The 20098-nt window shown below is 40.0% G+C and overlaps 3 protein-coding genes across 4 annotated transcripts in view; 1 reads left to right on the top strand and 2 right to left on the bottom strand.

The window, feature by feature from the left end:
* Window positions 1-3538: 3538 nt before the first annotated feature.
* Window positions 3539-11936, bottom strand: LOC142368856 (SLAM family member 5-like). Of its 2 annotated transcripts, XM_075451056.1 has the most exons (8): window positions 11835-11936; window positions 10439-10744; window positions 8937-9206; window positions 7647-7745; window positions 7523-7538; window positions 5334-5401; window positions 5163-5234; window positions 3539-3986 (listed from the first exon to the last, which is right to left on the bottom strand). In XM_075451056.1, exons 1-7 carry the CDS (start codon window positions 11872-11874, stop codon window positions 5173-5175), a joined length of 861 nt encoding a protein of 286 aa, XP_075307171.1. In that variant the 5' UTR covers window positions 11875-11936; the 3' UTR covers window positions 3539-3986; window positions 5163-5172. The 2 variants fall into 2 exon arrangements, with proteins under 2 accessions (XP_075307171.1, XP_075307172.1); XM_075451057.1 differs by lacking the exon at window positions 7647-7745.
* Window positions 11937-12068: 132 nt separating this feature from the next.
* On the top strand, window positions 12069-13373 carry LOC142369511 (uncharacterized). Its single transcript, XM_075451855.1, has 5 exons — window positions 12069-12083; window positions 12487-12860; window positions 12905-13044; window positions 13150-13181; window positions 13290-13373. The coding sequence occupies exons 1-5, from the start codon at window positions 12069-12071 to the stop codon at window positions 13371-13373; spliced, it is 645 nt and encodes a 214-aa protein (XP_075307970.1).
* A 5444-nt stretch (window positions 13374-18817) lies between these two features.
* LOC142369510 (Fc receptor-like protein 5) overlaps window positions 18818-20098 on the bottom strand; it is a 49899-nt gene continuing 48618 nt past the window's right edge. Inside the window, exons 16-17 of the mRNA XM_075451854.1 lie at window positions 19495-19767; window positions 18818-19074 (exon numbers count right to left, since the gene is read on the bottom strand). Of these exons, the coding sequence (XP_075307969.1) occupies window positions 18818-19074; window positions 19495-19767 (530 nt within the window). The remainder of the gene's footprint in view (window positions 19075-19494; window positions 19768-20098) is intronic.

Below are 20098 nucleotides of genomic sequence, written 5' to 3'. Positions count from 1 at the left end.
AACAAGTGTCCATCGGCAGGAAAGAGCTCTACTTAAGGTTTGACGAGGCACCTGCAGGCTAACACACAGCTAGCTTTCTGCTTGACTAATGCGGCAAAGGAGCAGCTGCCTCCATCTTTCTGTAAGATCATCACAAAGACGGTTTTCAGTTTCTTCACTCCACGATGCAGTTTTATTCTACTCAGAGGGAAAGGACATCATGGGAAATTCTCAATCGCAACAAAAGCCATGTCGCAGCACTTGAAATGCTGTCATGGAAGTGTTGTTTGCTTTGCAGAAATGACGATGATAAATGATAAGAGACACTTTAAGTTAGCTGTTAGCCTGCTGTGGTACCTGAGGCCTGCCTTCTCATGCACTCATTGAACACGCTGAGCAGCGAATCAGAGAGAGACTCTACAAGTTAAATCAGCTGTGTGTGGCAACCAGTTTTCAGCTTGGCGTTTGAGGGCCCCGAGGTCCTCCTGTGTTCACTTCAGGTTTAAAGCCTGGTGCTGTGGGTCAATTCTATATAAAGCCTGGGATCTAGAGTAACATCCTGGTGCCTTGCTCATCACAGCATTGTCAACAATGTAAGGGACGGGTACGTCAAGAGTGTGTTTGTATATGCATGAAAACGCCAGCTGGTCTTAAAGCATTGAACACTGATGAGATGGAGACAAAGAAAAGGTCACAAGCATACTTTCACATGCTGTAAAACAAGTCGCCGTCAGAGTTATTCTCACTGAGTTTCAGATGTCTGTCGTGCAAGCATTGTCTTTGCATGACACCACAACTGGTCGAAATTAGTCCTGTACGAAGAAGGAACGCTAACCAGCACAGCTGACAGTGACCTTAGAAAACAGCAGATTAGAACTACTTTTCAACCCTGCGTTAGAAATTTGCACTGGATTGCATTGATCAGCATCTGCACGATAAGGCCTGAAATCACCAGCACCTTAAGCAGAACTCGTGCACACAGAAAAGAACAGAAAAGGAAGTGCTCACCACATACAGAGACTATTTCTGTGTCTTCTGCAAAGATCATCACAGATAATGCTGTGATAAAGTAGCCCTGCTATTAATAACAATCAATCAGGTCATCCATTTTCTACAGCTGCTTAATCCAATTCAGGGTCTGGAGCTTGTCCCAGCTGTCAGTGGGTGAGTGGGTGCACCCCGGACAGGTCGCCAGTCCATCACAGGGCCACACAGAGACAAACAAACATGCACGCTCACTCCTAGGATCGATTCAGAGTCACCATTTAACCTGGCATGCATGTTTGTGGGCAGTGGGAGGAAGTCAGAGTACCAGGAAAGAAATCATGGAAGTGAAAATATGCAAACCACAAACCCTCTTGGTGTGAGGAGGCAACCACCGTGCAGCCCCGTATTAATCAGTGTAATGAGATGAGCATGAAGGACACCATAGTTGTTGAGTATATGAGTATTAGACCTGTTGACCTTATAGATAACACTGATATGAAAGCATAGTTGGGTGTAAAAGGGTTGTTTTGCTAGTTTTTCAAGAAAATATGCTCCATTTAGAGTACCATAATCAGAATTGGCGACTGATCTTGTGAAATCATATCATAGTGCACACTGCTGCCCTCAGCCAGCAGTGGCAGATGGTAGCTTCACACACCTCGTAGACCGTGTGCACAGGAAGAAAGAGACATATTACTGGTAGTTAAACGACCTGGACTGTCTGCACCTTCCGGTGAGTTGTCCCAGCCGAGGTGGTCCATGCACTGCCTGCAACCTCTGATCTATAATAAACTGCAAGGTCTGTTCACACACTCACTTTACAAAGCAGGTTGATGCCTCAACTCTTAAAAGCAGCCAACGGACACTTTTCAGAATCGTTTGACAAACATGCTTGTGTTACTTCTCCTCAATTTCGCACCTCCTTTGAGGTGTCACATTTTCTTAGAATCGTGATGCATGAAGCTTAAGGTCACCGCGGTCAGAACCAGCAGCGTACAACAGAATAGGGAACAAAGCCATTTCAAGGAAAACTTATTTCAAACTGCATCACCTCTAAATTAGTGCATTGTTTTGAAGTGTAAAGTGTTCCACGAGTTCAATCAAAAACCAACATTTTAGAGCAACTAATGAAAAAAATAGACCCCAAATGGGAATCAATGCAACTGTGATCCCTGTCACACGGCCAAATTTAGGAAGCATGTGATTTCCAGTTAGCTTAATTTCATTAGCATGGTTACCAAATAGGGCCAGAAGATACTCGGTTTTGTTCCCATGGCCTGCATCAGTCTGCATGTGCGCATCGTGCACTGGAAAAAATCAAAGTCTTACCTAGTATATTTGTCTCATTTCTAGTCAAAATATCTCATTACACTTAATATGACACAACTGCCTAACAAGTACTATTTCAGCCAGATATAGGGACTTGTTTGAAGACAATACATCTGGAATATCTTGTTAAATGAAAAAGTCTTGAAAACATATTATTTTGAGTCACATATCATATGAAACAAGCTTTTTTTTTACATTTGAAGAGGTTTTTAAGCTAATTTCAAGATAACTTTTATCTCAAAAGTCCCAAATATCACATCTTATTTCAAGAAATCTTGACAAGCCGATTTTCACAAGTTCCATTGGCAGATTTTTTTTGCTTATTTCAAGCAAAAACGTCTTTTATTTGTTGTTTTTTTACTTATTTTTGGAGGGGCATTTTTTCCAGTGTGGCTCCACATTGAAAATAATTACCAGAGAGGTTGAAATAGTTAAGAAAATGTGAATGGCCAGTCTCCAGAATCACACAAGAGCTACTGAAGAAGAAAAGTGAGCCTCCGAGGTTAGTTTTTAATTTAATTGCAAATGTCCAATCGTTCAACTCGCATGTGTTGCAAACACTGAGAGGAGGAGGAGGAGACTCTCTGTCTTACAACAACAGAGTCTTTAAAACTGGAAGGTTGTGGTGGTGTTGACAGACCCCGGTTCATCTGCCTCCTCACCCAACACCGTGTACATACTTTAATTTTAAACCCCATGCATGCTATATTCAGACGTTCGAAAGTCTGTCGTTTGGTTTAGACATGAAAGAATACCTTAAAAAGGATCCACATGTGTGGCTCACGAGCTGACAACATCCTGCCCCCGTCTGCAGAACAGATAAACATGACGATGAACCTCCCACTGAAACATGTTAGCATTTGAAGCATTTGTATACATCAGCATGAATACAGAGATTTCATGTTTCCATGAACTCGGCTGAACTGATCCGCAGAAAGTTTGAGATATTAGCTCATTTCCTCTTATTCCAAGAAAGCTATCAGGTGGGTTATTTGAGTGCATTTATTTCCTGGAGAATCCCTTTCAGGTCATTTTCTATTCAAAGCAGAATTTTTGCGACTAACTAATGTTAAAATAGTTGTTTGGAATTCACCAGAAAACTCTGAGCAACACAGGTATTCTATGCAGCCCCTTCCTGAAATGTACGAACACGATTACCGACATTTCAAAAGAAGAAGTGATACAGTACCAGTAAATGATGCTGACCAGTGATTCATTAAAAGAGCAGAACCAAGACAGAACGGACAGTTTGGATGGCGTGCCATGACTCCTCAAAAGAGAAGGATTTATTCCACAGTAATGCTCCAACCACACCAAGTTACCAAATCAAGTAGACCAATGTGTGTGTCAACATTCAGTTATTGAACAAATCAGAAATGTCCCACAGATTAAATTATGCCTCATTGGACAATTACATGCACAAAGATTAAAAATATAAAATGCGACAGTGTTCTACACATAACGGCAACACTTAAAGCTAATAAAAGCTGCAAAACAAAGATACTTTCATACAGTTGAGTTGAGCGGACAGAAAAACTATAGTTGATGAGAAACAGGGGTTTTTGCTCTTTGCAGGATGAATCTGATGCAGGGTTTCAGCTCATTCGGTCCTGTGGCATTGAGCTCCTTTACTCATAAACCAACTACAGACGACCACTGCTCTCATCTGTCGCTTATTCTGATCTTCAGACCTGGAATAAAACCAGAGTGGAATAAAAACAAACTGAGCCAGAGAGTAGAGGCACGGAAAATCAAAATGGCTTCCTCTCACTGACACAACCATCACAACATATGTATGATTAAATGTACTCTTCAAAGCTTTAAAGCAACATTAACCCTGTCAGTACCTTCTTTTCCTCCAATTTTCTTTTTTTCCGAGTTAATCATCAATCGTGCCAACATGTAATAATCGTGTTATAAGCCGTCACAGAACAACAGAAAACCAAGGTCCATTATTTTAGAGCCTCTTGTTTTGTCAGCCTGAGATGAAACAAACCCACACACCGCTGCACAGTATCAGTGGGCACAATTCACCCCGGCACTTCCTCTTGCAAAGACATGTTCCCATGGTAACAACACATATTTTAACCTCACAGCCAACCCTGTTCAGGGAAATCTTCTGCACCAATAATTTCCCATTAAACCCTCCTGTTGTCTTGCGGGTCAAAAGTGACCCACTACCATGTTTAGCTTTAGAAAAAATAATTTTCCTGAAGGGACCCCATCATTAGAAAAAGTCATACTTTATTTTTGTTTATGTTTCCATGTGGGCTGTACACCATTAGGGTACAAAGATTGTCTTATGGGTCATTTTTGACCCGTGAATTATAAAAAAATTTAAACACCAGAAAAAAGTTCACTGTTTTTTTCCTTTTCAATATAATTAATTCAGAAGTAATTTCTTTACATTTATATAATAGCAATAATAAACCTTTATTATGTAAAAGAAAACTGAGAAAACAAGAAAACTGTTGGTCCAACTGACAGTTGGTTTGTGGTTAAAAAACCAACCTGAAAACTGGTGATTTTTGTATTGTGTAACAAAAAATACATGATAAAAAATGTATTGAATTGAGTTGAATAATAAATAACAGGTGATTTTGGATTTAAAATTCAATTAAATTGCTTCATTTTGGGGCTTTGGTAGGGCGAATCATTTTTGACCCATAGGACAAGGGGAGTAAACACAATGTTAAGACCGCACAAGGGTTAAAAGTACGAAATCACACACACATATATATATATATATATATATATATATATATATATATATATATATATATATATATACAGTATATATGTAGATATATATTTTCCTCTCAAACAAAAGACAGAATAAAATTCACATATTTAATTCGTCCACTCACCTTAACGAGCTCATACTCCACCTTGTCCAGCATCTTCAGAGCCTCTGAGGGTTTCATGGACTTGAGCGTCACCTGTAGGTCAGTGAGAATTGAGGCAACGTCATACATACATCAGTGAAAGTCTGCTTAATTTTTCCATTGAAAGGAGTTCAAACAAGATGGAGGACTTACTTTGTAGAAGAGAGGAGTAAACAATCTGTTGGTTTTGGTCCTTCTCGACTGTTTCGGACTGCGTGAGCCTGAAATGGTGAAACACAGTTTATTAGTAGAGTAAAAGTGACAGATTAATAAACTGTGTATATTAAGGAAGCTTTTGCAGAGGTTCAGTAAGGAAAATCTGTTCCCTCCCTCTTTTATTATCTAATTTCCCTCTTGGATGAATAAAGTTTTGTTCAACTGATTTCATCCAAACATTTCTACTCTGCTTAGGGTGGCAGGATCCTGTTACAGGAGCAGGCCCGTAGGCAGGGGGGGTTCGGGGGGTTCGGACGGACCCCCCCACAGTCCCGAGAAGTCTGGTCGCGGCATGTGATGAGTTAACAATTACTGATACACGCAGCGCAAGGATTCCTTACTCATGATGAACAATGGCCTACACATTAAGGGTTGTTATAATATGTTTGAATGAAAACACCAATGTATTTCACAGTATTTCATCGATCAAAATGATTTTGGAGAAACAGTGTCACACCCATGGACTCACGTTTTTGGTTTTCATGTTCTAGGTTATGTTTGTGTCACTCCATGTTTAGTTTTTGCCATTTTAGTTTCCCTGCACTCCGTTTATCAGTTTCACTCACTTCACCTGTGTTTTTTCCCTCAGCTGCACTCACTCCCCAATCACTCTCACTCCCTATTTAGTTTCCTGCCTCCCCTTTCAGTTTTGCCGGATCTTTGTTGTTGTTGGTTGATTGTCATGTTTGCCGTCCAAGTTCCACGAGCCCGGTCTAGTTAAGTATTTATTATCCATGCCATGTTAAGTGTTTTGTTTTGTTTTTCCAAGTATTTATTAAGCCAAGTATTTTGAATCCGGCTTTGCCGCGCCTTTTGTTTTGTACTTTGTTTTTTGTTAATAAATCACCCTTTTCTTTGTAAGTCCGCATCCGTGTCCTCCCCTTCTACACCACACCTTGACAAACAGTGTATAATGAGCAGATAGACCACACATGTGAAAACATTAATACAACTTCTTCAGGGGGTAATTACGAACATTTGCACGGATTTATGGGAACAGCCACTCGACAGAATTTCCAAATTCAAGAATTCCACTCTGGAGGGCGGTTTCACTTTCTTGCGTTTTCATCCCCCCAAAACGCCGTTACCATCTAAACGATACAGTGCATCCGCAAAAAGGTTTTGCGTTTTTTAACCCGTTTTCGTTTCCGTGTAAAGTGCCCCTAAGTAGCCTAGCAAGTTATTCTTAAGATGCTAGTAGTGATGATAGTAATCTGAAATGCTACAATGGCATCGATCGATGAAATACTGTGTTCATTGGTGTTTTCATTCAAACATATTGTGCAACTTTTAATGTGTGTAGCCTATTGTACATCCTAAGTAAATTTCCCTCCACTATTTAAGCTTGGGCTCTGACTACGTCTTAAAATGTCTCTTGGCATATTTAGTACCCCGTGAAGTCTACGCCACGCTATTGAGTGAATATCATCTTGTTAGTATGGCTAAGGACACACGCACAGTCACATGCATATGTGATGAGTTAAACATGAAAATAGCTTAGTGGGTAGGCCTGTGAGAGCCCAAAGACCTTACGGTGCAGGCCCGTAGGCAGGGGGGGTTTCTACAAAGTCTAAAAAGATGCATGTGGAGGCATTACAAAAATGTATATAATGAATTCGTATTCTTCATCGAAAATGTATACATTCTTTGAATACAATACTGCCTGAAACATCAATGATTTGACTCCTGTGAATGTGGGAGAGCACCCACATGAAACCCAGCACAGGGAAAACATTCAAAGCCCACTAAAGAGGCCGCAGCTGAGATTAAAACCGGGAAGCTCCTTGTTTTCAGTTCATGGGCGTATGCTGACTCCACCCGCTGCTCTCCCACTCTCTGAGTCGCTTCTGCTTTCCCACACTGTCAAACTCTGCTCATTTACTTGTGATTACAGATTTGTTCCTCTGGCCTTCGTGTCCGTGTTTGTTGAGTTGATCAACACTCTTTAAAATGCATCTCTTACTCTGCCTCTCAGACTGTGTTTAGTGCATCCCTCCTGCTCTTTTCCCTGTTTTCAGGAAGTCTCAACACCACTGCGCTCCACCAGCACCAGACACTAGGGGGCGCTGCCTTTGCTTTTTCTCCAGGTGACCTCTGGAGATGAAAGAAGAGAAAGTTGAACTTACCTGTTGCAGCAGATTGCTGTAAAAAAAATGAAAAAGAGACGAGTGTTATTGTACATTTTGTTCGAATGCACTTTATACGCCACAGTTTTACTGAGTTACTAAAGCTTACAACAAAACATCTCACCCTTTGCCTTTGTGTAGTGAAGGAGCAAGACCAGCAGTAGAATGACCAGAAATCCAATGAACAGCCTAACAATCTGTATGACCAGAGAAGAGCTAGAGCCTGCAATAACAGATGCTTATTTATGAGTATTCCCTTGGGTGCACAGCTCTCCTTAGAGTCAAGTGTTCACAGTGTTGGGAGTAACGGCGTTTAAGTATAACGGCGTTACTAACGGCGTTATTTTTCCAGTAACGGAGTAATCTAATTAATTACTTTTCCCATCGTTGAGAATATAAAGTGGTGCGTTACTACAATTTGGTTGTAGGCTTTAGGCTACACATCAGCTGCATGCTGCCTGGAGAGAGCAGGGGTGGGGATGATGACGCCCAGCTCACTCTGTCTCACTGCACGCGCTGACGACTACGACTAAACACACACAAAAACACACTTTGTTCCCACAGCCATAAGGCTTTTTAACAGTGACTGCTGAGTTCTTCTCAAATTGATTGATTGATTTTTATTTATTTGTTTATTTTGCCATTTAGTCATTTATTATTATTTAGTTCGTAGTAGAATTATTATTGTTGTTTTATTGTTGTTAATTCAATCATTGTAAATATTTAAAAAAATGTTGAGCTACTTGACGAATTTGAATTTCCCCCATTGGGGGATAAATGAAGTATTATTCTATTCTATTCTACAAGACAGCGACAATGGCGACGAGCCAGGGAAGTTCAAAGGTAGCGTTCTTTAACTGGAAGTACCGGCACTACTTCTCACTCGTGGAGATAAAAGGCAAGAATGTGTATGTAACATGCACGTTATGCCTAGGGCCATCTATTGAGTTAAAAAAAATACCGAATGTTCTAAATGACTGTATATAGTGTTTTTATTTTTCAATCAGTTAATATAAGCATATTTGATGTTAAAGATGTTATAGAACGTAAAAAATAACGCCACAGTTACTTTGCTGAGTAACTAATTACTTTTACAATGTGGTAACTGAGTTACTAACTCAATTACTTTTTGGGAGCAGTAACTAGTAACTGTAACTAATTACTTTTTAAAAGTAACTTGACCAACACTGCGTGTTCATCTGTGTCATCCAAGTCCTACGGTGCCCTTATTTAATGAGATTTATCCATTTAACAGACTCATTTCATCTCACATCCTCAGAATTAAGCTGAAACTTCTTTCTCTATCATTAATCAAATTGCTTATATTGAAAATATTGTCTTGACTGATACACGTAAACTATGATGATAATAACAAAGAGATGCTCATAAAGGAACTAAAACACTTGTAACATACCTTTCTCAGTGTATTTGTTGCTGCATGTCACTGTTTCGGATGCTGACTTCTCACTGACAAAATTAGATGCTGTGCAGGTGAACGTGGTGCCTCCATCCTCTGGCCTGATGGTGTGTTGCAGCTCGGAGCCGCTGTAAGTGTGGTTCCCCACCGCCCAGTTCCAGGTGACATTGCTGTGAGTAGCTGAGCTGCACTTCAGCGAAACTACACAGGATCCATTCAAAGCTTGATAGCTGCTGTAAGTCAGGACGGGATGCTCAGTTATGGGCTCTAATGAGACAGCAGAGAGAGGAGAGTAACCGATCAGCCTCGACATTTTACCTGCAACAAGTATACATAAAGATAAAAACCAGGCCAGTAAAACAGAGAATATGCAGCAGTAAACTAGCCAGAATACAGTATTTTTTTTTTTTTTTTTTAAAGAGCTATCATGGACACAATTACAGTATTTACCATTCGAGCAAGTATATAAAACAGATTATATTAAAAGGCTTTTTGCCGTTAATAGTTTTATGAACATAAAGGTTGTTGAGGAACACAGAAACACAATGAAATATAATTTCCTGGTGAGCAGTGTTGTAGAATCTCTTCTACTTGTACAGCACGGTGAACTCTTCTAACATCTCTTTTATCCAGAGTGAATTACACGTGAGAACGCACTGGGATCAATGTTTTACCCAAAGACACTTTGCTATGTGAAACGGGGGATGTTGATGATTAAAGGGTGACCTCTGCATAGTGATGGGAATCGAAAACCGGTTCTTGTTGATTACACATCCCTAAAATAGACGACAACAGGGCAACTTGCAAAGTGAATATTTCACCAAAAGGAGGAAATACTACCAACATGCAATAACTATCAATGAATGATTAACGTCGGTGAATCTGAACCCAGCAACGTTAGCAACGTTAGCATGTCCTCGGCTAACACTGCAGGTAACTAACTAACTAACACTGCCTATCATGTTAGCGCCATTTGCCTCATTGTAAAACCTGCTGTTAGTAACGGTTAAGGTTAAATGAATGCCTTCTCAGGCATTACATTTAGATGAAATCATGAGAGACAGAGCCTGACTGGCTCAGAGCCAGAGGCTGGTGGTACTACCCCCAGTTCACCTCTACCTCCAGCTTCTCCTTTCATCAGAGCAGGAAGAGTTAAATTACCCAGGCCATGATAGACCAATGTGGACCTCACCGTTGTTGGGTTTGTAAGGTCATGACTTAGTGTTACTTCTAAACTAAACAAAGTTGATGCTGATCGACCGGTTTGTTGTCCTTTTTCTCCAAATGAGAATCGATAAGGGAACCGATAAAGAACCGAATCGTTAAGCAGAATCCAAAACGGAATTGGAATCGGAAAAATCTTATCAATTCCCATCCCTACTTCTGCACCTCCTGAGCTGCAGCTCAGCTATAGATCATTCAAGCACATTGTGAAGAAAAAAACTTGTGTTTTCATGACAGTTATTAGGTTTGCATGTCTCAAAGAAACAGCGTCTTACCGTGAACTTGCAGGGTGATGGTGACTGTTTGTCTCTGTCGGTCATTCGCCTCTGAGAGAAAACTGAAATCACCAGAATCTCCCACAGTCAGATCTCTCAGCGTTAAACTAAAGTTTGTGGGGTTGAACTTTAATCTGCTCTGAAATAGCTCCTGTTTAAAAACACCTCTATCATGGTCTGCAACCACTGTAGATCCATATTTCCAAGTTGCCAAGGTGACCCCCTCAGTGGGTAAGTTTGATGAAAACTCCACAGTATCCCCGACTCTTTTATGAACGACACGTTTTCCAGTGGAGGCCTCCGCATCTGAAACACAGCAGCCACAATATGGTCTTAATGAAGGGTCATGATCCAATTTGTCTCCAATCATCGTGTAGATACGAACAACAACATAACAAAGTTAAAACACTAGAAGATCTATCATGGTAAGTATAACTGTTACCATAAGATGACACAAAATGCGACAAAAGTCAGGAGATTATAGAATGAGATCGTGGATGACATGATATCTGACATGACGGGAGATAGAATATATATATAAAATATGATATAATTGGTATCTATGGTTCTATAATGCAACGTTTGAATGTTTCAATTAAATGACACGAGAGAACAGATAACACCAAATCACTGAAGAGGACTAAAGAAGACATTTATGATATTTATAACATGATGTAACAACGATGCAGAAACACTCTGTGCTCATCACTTTTAGCCAGTAAAGCTACAGCTTCTGGTAGAAAGCATGTAGTCATTGTGTTCCTGTTTCCGGTGAAAGTCCGCCTCAAGGTTTTTCACAGAACGACAGTCAGTTACCACGTGATACTAAATAACAGCTTCTGTCAGTGAACTGTAAATAGAACTGAAGCAGCATTTTCAACGCTGACCTCTCTGAGCAGGGCACGGCCTTGTTTCAGTCAAAAGAACATAGATTTATCATAACGTACAGTAAACTATCTCATAAGGAGCAGCAGTCTGTTGCAAGCTTTTGTGAAACACCAAAGGACAAACAGGAAGTGAATTGAACTGAGAGGATGATTAACAGCTTGTCAAAGAATATAAAAGAACATTTGCAAATACAGAGTCACAATATGCACAAACAGCTTGCATGCACGTACAAGAGTCCTAATTAATAATGTGTTTTTCATCAATAAAAGAGAACATCTTAGTCTTTATAGCATCGAGGAATAGGTTCAATATACTGTTCAATTTCATTGCCTGATTTCTGTAGATTCTAGTTTTAAGAAGAAGTTTCTCTGAGGCTATTTTGATGTCGTCATCTTGCATCATCATGATTAAGTACTGAACTTTTAATAAGTCTTTTGTAAAAATGCAACTTCTAGATAACAGGTCAAATCTGTTGATTTTGAAGCAGATGAGATGAGAGTGCACGTACCGTGGAGGGCGACCCACACCAGGAGCAAAACTCTGTACATGAAGAAGCAGCAGTCGAAACATTAAGGGCGACTCCGTGAGAGACTGAATCTGCTTCCTCTTCTGGTCTGTCAAAAGTGCAAACGGTTTGCACGTACTACTGCGGGGAGAAGGGGGTGAGTGGGGGAGGTTTCTGCCAAAGGTGATGCTCAAAGAGCATTTACAGTGAGATGTGAGACATGACACAATATGCCTAATGGCATGTGTTGTGGTTCATCTGATGTTGTATTTGGAAAGGAGCATATGATTATTTTGTGTTCTGACACATAAAACCATACAAATCAAAGAGGGTCCGCTTCCTTTTTCATGTCAGTGTGGACACCGGAAGCACCTGGAGCTGAACATCAGCCTTTATAAATAGATGGTGCAGAATCCATCAGCTGATGCCGTTGATCAGATACATCTTAACTAGAAAAGTGAAGTGAAACGGAGCTGGTTGACAGCTGAAAAAGAGTGACACAAACAAGAGAGGCATCAGAAAGAGGCAGATAACTTTGTGGTGTGTACAGCAACACTGCAGCGACACGATGCAATTCAAACTGATGCTCTTCGCCCTGATAACCACTTTAAGTCTCTGTAGCTTCAGTAAGTACCAGCGCTGAATTACTCCACAGGATCTTAAACCATTCATTGACATCTCTCTTTGTTGGCTCTTTGTCTCAGGGTCTGAGTCTCAGACTGTGAAGGTCCTGTCTGGTGATGAAGTCACGCTGCTGTGTTCCAATTTTTCCAGTGCACGGACTCAGATCATCTGGTTCAAGCTGGTCAACAGAACCCAGCCTTGCTGTATGTCCTTCATGTTCGATCCCTCTTCGCCTGCTTCAAGCTGTGGATCTAAAAATGACCGTTTTGAAATGCGATCCAACATCTCCACTCTCTTTCTGAAAGTCAAACACGTGGATTTATCGGACTCTGGGCTGTATTTCTATGGATATTACTTAGGATCAAACCCGGTGATGGCGAGTGCAACATATTTGGAGGTTGAAGGTAATATTTTTTTCATTTTTGTATGTTTGGAATATGGATTTTGTTGGATAGCTGTCAAAATAACATGACTGCCTGCCTTGTAGAAGGGACCCCTGAATTAACAAAGCTGATTCTGGGTGGTCTCAGTGTTCTCCTCTTCATGGTCATCGCTGGTCTGGTTGTCAAAATCAAAAAGCTGCAGACAGGTAGTTGCTAAAGAGAGATAATAATTCTTACTGCTTTTTAAAGAAATGTGTAATAATAATGAATGATTGTCAGTTATCTGACCAGATGTGTTGTTTGTCTCTTAGTTCGCTTCGAACAGAACATACGGAGGACAGAGGTAATAACTGCTGTCTATTGACATCCATATCAAATTCTATCAAGTCATGTGTGATTCTTTTTATTCCTAAAAATCCATCCATGTAATGCAAAGTGTTCTTATTCTCAGAGCTCAGACTCAGACGATGTGAACTATGCGGCACTGACTTTTCGTCCGGCAACAAACAGAATCAGAAGACCGGAAACAGAATAAGTGGAGACGCACTCGTCATTTATGTTCCTGTCAGACGCAATAACAAGGAGGTAAAAGCAAGGATTCTTTTCTGTGAGGTGTAGAGTTGCTCCTTTGATTACATTGCAGCTGCTTTGTGGTTGGTTGTCTCTTTGTTCTTACTTGGATGCTAAAAGATATAAATGATATAAAATGGGGCCCAGGCTCTAAGATGACAGCTTCTCTCCTCTTAGTCAGGTGTGGCTGCAGGTTTTTGTTCCAACCCTGCAGCAGCACAGCTGACTTGTTTCAGTCAATCAACTGAAGTTCTTAACCAAAAACCTGGTTAAGAACAAAGTTTAGAACCTGGAACAAAAACCTGCAGCCACACCGGCCCTTTCACGGATCAGTTTGATACCCCTGCTCTAACTGAACCATTATGGTCAAAATCAAATCAAATCAAATTTATGTGTGAAGCACATTTCATTTACAAAACAATTCAAAGTGCTTCACTTAAAATAAAAGCTTTGCAGCAGGGAGTGGAAGAAGCATTAAAAATACATAAAAGAATATAAAGAGAAACAAATAAAATGATTTAAATGAATTTAAAAACCAGCAACAGTCCAGATAAGTTCAAATATATCGTGCAGATTTCATGCATAGACACATGAGAAAAGAAATGTTTTTAACCTGGATTTAAAAATGTCTCCATTTGGTGAAAGTTTAATCTCCACTGGCAGTTTGTTCCACTTGTTTGCAGCATAACAGCTAAATGCTGCTTCTCCATGTTTAGTCGGGCTGAGTCCTTGGATCTAAGAGCTCTGCTGGGTTTATATTCTCTGAACAGATCACAGATTGTAAACCTTCAGCAGGCTTTTAAAATCTATTCTGTGACTGACTGGAAGCCAGAGTAAAGATTTTAAAGCTGCTGTGATGTGTTCAGATCTCTTAGTCCGGGTTAAAACTCCAGCAGCAGCGTTCTGGAAGTCCAGTTTAAAGAGCGTTACAGTAATGGAGTCTGCTGGAGATGAATGCATGGATGAGTTTCTCCTGTTCTGTTTGGGAGAGGAAACCTTTAATTCTGTTGATATTTCTGAGATGGTAAAAAGCTGCCTTGGTGACAGCTTTGATGTGGCTGCTGAAAGTCAGATCTGAGTCTATCAACACTCCGAGGTTACCAACTCAGTCAGTGATTGTAAGGTCCCGAGTCTCGAGATATTTAAGATATCTCTCTCATCCAGGTGTTTACTTCCTCCAGACACTGACACAGTACGTCTGCTGGGCCGCAGTCGTCCGGTGACAGAGACACATAAAGTTGTGTATCGTCTGCATAACTGTGATAATTGATGTTAAAGTTCTGCAATATCTGACCAAAAGGGAGCATATACAAGTTAAAAAGAAGAGGTCCAAGAATTGACCCCTGGGGGACTCCACAAGTCATGGCCTTATCTTCTGCATATCTTCTGTGCACTGCTCTGATAGTCGTGCTTCATTCAGTATCTCTCTCGTCTGTCTTTATCTGGACTGTATTTCTATAGATTTTACATGAACATTGAATCATACTTTTAAATATTAAGATTAACCCTGTTGTTCAGATGATTCTAAAATCAGTGTTTCTGCCCTATAGGCCTCTGGAGAAGTGACTCAACCTCCCTCCTTTATGCAAAGTCGAATGTGTCATCACCCACTCAGGATTGGCTCTTTTTACCCTTCTGATGGCGCACCTCCTTCTATGAAAGGATCCTGCAGAGAGTCGTTCAACAGGCAGCCATGGTTTGGTGTGCAGTTTGGAGTCAGGAAGATTCTTTCATGTTTTGATTATTTATTAATTTGAGGTCCCCTTGTTCCCTTGATGAACCTTTAAATCCCAACTTTCCACCTGGACATCTTTTATGTAACTTCCCTCTAACCCTCGCAGAGCAGGGTCATAACAGTCAGTCTCAGATTTATCTTTGAAAGGATGAGTTTGAGTTGAGCCTCATAATTTATGAAATGTAGCGATTGTCTTGTAAACATTATTCTCGAGCAACTTTTAGATGGACTGAGGTTTTTCCTTTTTGATGCTCTTGCAGAAGAATGTGATGTTTGTGTAACGGTCACATAATGTCAGTGTGCTTCTCTGTGAATGTATGCTGCCCCCAGGTGGACTGAGAACAGCAGCGCAGACGGGATCTGATGCTTCATCACATCAGTCTGTACAGATGAAATGTGGGAGGAGCCTCCATCACTTGATTTAACAGCCCTCTTTTGCTTGGTCCAAAAATCTCATCTGTAAAAAAGCAGAGAGTTTCGACACAGAAGTAAAACATTTAATACAACTGATCAGCCGAGCAGCCATGTGTACAGTTTAATGATATATTTTAAAAAAAAAAGCTCATACAAATCAAAAATATGCCTGAATAGTCAGGTGAAGAGTTTGTGGTGATAAGTTAAATAAGATTATGTCACAGTCACCCCTTTAAGTAATTAAACCAAAAGGTCAGACGGAGCAAAACCAAACAAGACTTATAGGTAGGGATGCACCGATCCGCAATCTTAACCATAAAAATATAACAAGTGTAACTGGTTCAGTCGGGGCAATTAGGGATTCAAAATCCAATGCAAAACAAAATACTAAATGAGAAAGGAGCTGAAATTGAGTAAAAAACAACAGCTTCACTAGTTTGGTTGGTGGACTTTCAAAATAAATAGCAATCAGCTCTTTATATAGTTTAGTGCAGATGGGAATTAAACATCCTTTACAAAAGCATCTGAACAAAACAATAGCTTCTCTAGTAAAAACAAACAAACAAAAAAGTAGTAGTAGTCGATGAATGCCAATGCTGGACAGGACAAGGGGGGAAAAATAATTAAATCAGCCGATATGGATCAGCCCATCGTCCCTGATACCCGATCTGAAATTTTCTTCGATATCGGTACCGATATCCGATCCAAATATCGGTGTATCCCTACTTATAGGTAAAACTTCAGAATATAACTCCTCCAGTTTTTTGCGGTCATACAGTTGAATAAATAAGCTGATTGCACAGTTGTGTACTGCTCTGACTACCTGAGTGACTTAAAGCAGCATTGTGGCACGTTAAACAACAGATCCAAACTATATCTGGATGAGTTTTGAAATGACACCCAGCACCATGCATGCAGACACTCTGGCAGCTCAGTATGGATTTCAGAATGTCTAATATGTCACTGTTACAACCCAGCTTGTGTCCTGCAAGATAAAATAGAGACTGACCACAGTTCAAAGAAATAAGAGCTTTATTTTCTTCCAAAAGAAGTGAAAAAAAGTTCACATCAAGGTGGGAGATTAAAGAACAAGAAACACATTTACAGGTGCAGCCATTAAAAAAATAGGACAATTAAACCAATGAACTTTCTAAAGACTCCGACACTGCCAGGTCTGAAAAATGTGATCCAATCACAGTCTGACCGAAGAAGCTAAATAATCACAAAAGACACACATTCATTAACACAAAGATATAATGTCATCTCAATACTATTAATTCTAATTTAACTTAAACATAAGAGTTAAAGGAACAGGTCTCTGCGTATGTGGTCAGATTTAACAGATGCACCTGATGAAGTGGCGGCTGAATTTAAGGAGCTCTGCTGCCAAAGCACGAGTGCAGTTCATCATCTGTGCTGCTCTTCTTCGGCTGATGATTTCCTCTCATGGACCTGACACTAAATCACAACAAACAGCTGGAAAACAGACACAGTTATGTGTCAGGGTCTATCTGACATCCTGACTCATCAGCAAACATTTGTGGGATCAAACTCATTTCTGATATTGAAATTGCTTCACAAAGTCTAATCTGGGAAATTATTTATATTAATGTCGTGAAAAAAAACGAGGACTTCAAACAAATGCACATTTTTAGCTCATATTAATTGAATCTAAGTGCACATAAAACAGAGAATTTTCTGAAGGAAACAGATGTACAATATAACTATAATTTAAAAAGATTTAAACAAATGAAACGTCCTGAGCGTTTTCTTCGAAGGAGAGCATCAACTAAATGCTTCTTTAGTTCCCATCAAAATATCCTTTATTGTACCCAGTGTCAAATCAAATCAAATCAAATTTACTTATATAGCACATTTCATGTACAAACAATTCAAAGTGCTTTACATAAAATAAAAGCATTGCAGCAGGAAGTGGAAGAAGTATTAAAATACATAAAAGAATATAAAGAGAAACAAATAAAATCATTTAAATTGAATTTAAAGCGTCTGATAATGTGGTTATAGGTGGAAATGATGAAGGTGACACAAACACAGTTTTTTGGGTGATGGTGGGTCCCCCAGCGTATTTAACAGCAGATAAATAGTTCTCACTGAGGTTTCATAGCTGCGGTTGAATCTGGATTCACATTATAGTAGTCAGAGCCGTCCTCTTCTATCCTCCTGACCATCATGTTCTCCTGTTAACATGCACATGTGGAAATATGGAGAAGCGCACGCCCTCTGTTTTATCTGTGCAGGTTATTGATGAGAATGATCACTTTTCATAGATTGTGTACTCACTCCTCCCGCTCTGATCGTTGGGCTGATCACAGATGAAACATTATCGTAATCACCTTCCTGCTCACCTGAAACAATAACGTCATCATTGACTTTAACTTTGATCACAATTATTTTAGAAGTGAAACTTCCAGCAGCTGAGTGTTATAGTCAAAGTTTAAACTGTACCATCTGCAGAGGCTTCACCTCCTCTGACTGTTTCATAGACACAAAGATCTCCTGCAGGTCAGAAAAAGTCACAACACAGTTAAACGAGTCGCCTCATGTGTGTGAAACTGATTTAAACTTAAAGATTTCTTCAGAGCATTTCTTTCTTTATCGCGTGTTAATGTCCTGGTTTGATTTAACTCGACGGTGTTAAAGCTGCAGCAGAGAGAATAAGTCATCCTGGAGAACTGGATGTTATGGATGAAGATATTCTGTCATCGTGTGATTAGAAACTGAGTTTCAGAGGAAGCTGAAAGACTGACCATGGAGGAGAGAGGAGTAAACCTGCTGCTGGGTCTCATCCTGGTTGACCGTCTGCTCTGTAGCAGAACCTTTTTCACAAAGAATAAAAAGCTGGTTTTGTGTTGTACGTTGTGTTACTGCTGTTCCAGTTTATGTCCTCATGAGGCATCGATGTCCTTCAGTAATGAAAGAATGAAACATCTGATACCAGAAGAAAAAGCTCTCACCTTTGGATCGTCTGCAGCGACACAGCAGGAGCAGGAGAACGATGAATATGAGTCCAATAATTGGTCTAACGACCATCAGCACAGGAAACGAAGAGCCTTCAGGTCTGGATACAGCTTCAATAAAAAAAAAAAAGTTAAAAAATTAACTAAACTTTTTTCTATAAAGCTTTTCAGACAATTATTCCTGGAAAATGGACTTCAAGATTTAATCAAAAGCAGAAATGTAACGATTAGCTTGTTATTCTCAAACAGAAAATAGTTTTAAAGGCATCAAATAATTGAACTCTACTCACCTTTAACTGAGATCCAGCTCTGTGATGAAACGTTCCCTGAGTGTTCACACTTGTAGAAACCTTCATCTGACTGTGACACTGCAGAGATGTTCAGCTCCCCTCTGCTGTCACTTTGAAGAAGTGTGTCATTGTGATAGAAAAACACATTGGAAAGTGTATTTTGTCCTCTGCGTCTGCAGCTCAGACTGACAGAACCTCCCTCAGTTACAGGATGGACGGGGCTCACCAGGATAACTCCAGAATTATTCTCTGTAACACAGTCAGAGGACATTAGGTTTCTGTCAGAGATCAGCTGGTGCAGACATTTAGACAAAGCTGACTCACACAGTTAAATTGGCTGAAATTTGATCTCCTGCATTTACAAACCGTATGTGTGTTACCAGCTTATATACCAGATATAACACTGTCTACAGTGTCATAAATCACACAGTAGTTGTTCTGAATCGTGAAAGGTGACATTAAAACTTCAAGCTCTCCTGTAAAGTAAGACAACAGCAAACCAAAGTGCTTTCCAGTGAACCTTAAGAGCAACTACGCAGCAGGATCAAGAGACAACTGCTCACCGAGAAAGTTCATGTTGTATGGATATGACATGTTCAGGTACAGTTAATGATGTGATGCTTAAATACAAGACAAAGTGAAAGAAAAAGAACATTTATCATAACGTACTCTGCACAGTTATGTTGACTGCGTTGCTGAACTCTCCTGATCCAGACTCACACCAGAACACATTATTACCAGACCAGAGACTCTTTATGTTACATGAGGATCCAGTCATTGTCCCCCATAATGACTCAGAGCAGTGTGACAGGTCTCCTGCTTCTGTAATCCTCCTCACTCTCCACTCAGCAGATTTTCCTTCACAGTTCAGTGACACAGGATCACCTCTGAAGTGTTGAACTCTGTCAGGACTCACTGTGAGAGACGCTGCTGGATGAAGATCTGAAAAACATGTGATGAGATTTCACCAAAGCAGAGAGAAACATAACCAATGCTTCATTACAGATATTCATTTGGTTTATTTTGTTCTTCATCTGAACATCAGCGCACACATTTCAACAAGCTGATCTGCCTGACCACAACACAAAGTGTGTTTTAACTGTCTGTTAGTGCAACCGATACAGTAAGTGATTTATTCACAGTGAAAGCATCCCTTCTGCTCACTGAGAGGACAGAAACAAACTGACCTGCACAAGCTGATCAAACTGTGATTTCCACCTTAAAAACCTTCAGTGTGTTTTAAATGATAAACTCAATCTGATCGTCTTTCAGA

Source organism: Odontesthes bonariensis, chromosome 19 (assembly GCF_027942865.1).
Source record: "Odontesthes bonariensis isolate fOdoBon6 chromosome 19, fOdoBon6.hap1, whole genome shotgun sequence".
Taxonomy (NCBI): domain Eukaryota; kingdom Metazoa; phylum Chordata; class Actinopteri; order Atheriniformes; family Atherinopsidae; genus Odontesthes; species Odontesthes bonariensis.
Note: the sequence above shows the minus strand (reverse complement) of the source record. Positions and strands in the feature narration are given on the sequence as shown.

Excerpts from the sequence above, each read along its gene's own strand:
- LOC142368856 (XM_075451056.1), bottom strand. The coding sequence starts at position 11,874 with ATGTACAGAGTTTTGCTCCTGGTGTGGGTCGCCCTCCACG. Across the intron at positions 7,746-8,936 it reads CAACAAATACACTGAGAAAG|GCTCTAGCTCTTCTCTGGTC; the intron begins GTATGTTACAAG and ends CTGTTATTGCAG. Across the intron at positions 5,235-5,333 it reads TTACTCCTCTCTTCTACAAA|GTGACGCTCAAGTCCATGAA; the intron begins GTAAGTCCTCCA and ends ACTGACCTACAG.
- LOC142369511 (XM_075451855.1), top strand. Across the intron at positions 12,861-12,904 it reads ACATATTTGGAGGTTGAAGG|GGATAGCTGTCAAAATAACA; the intron begins TAATATTTTTTT and ends ATGGATTTTGTT. Across the intron at positions 13,045-13,149 it reads AATCAAAAAGCTGCAGACAG|TTCGCTTCGAACAGAACATA; the intron begins GTAGTTGCTAAA and ends TTTGTCTCTTAG.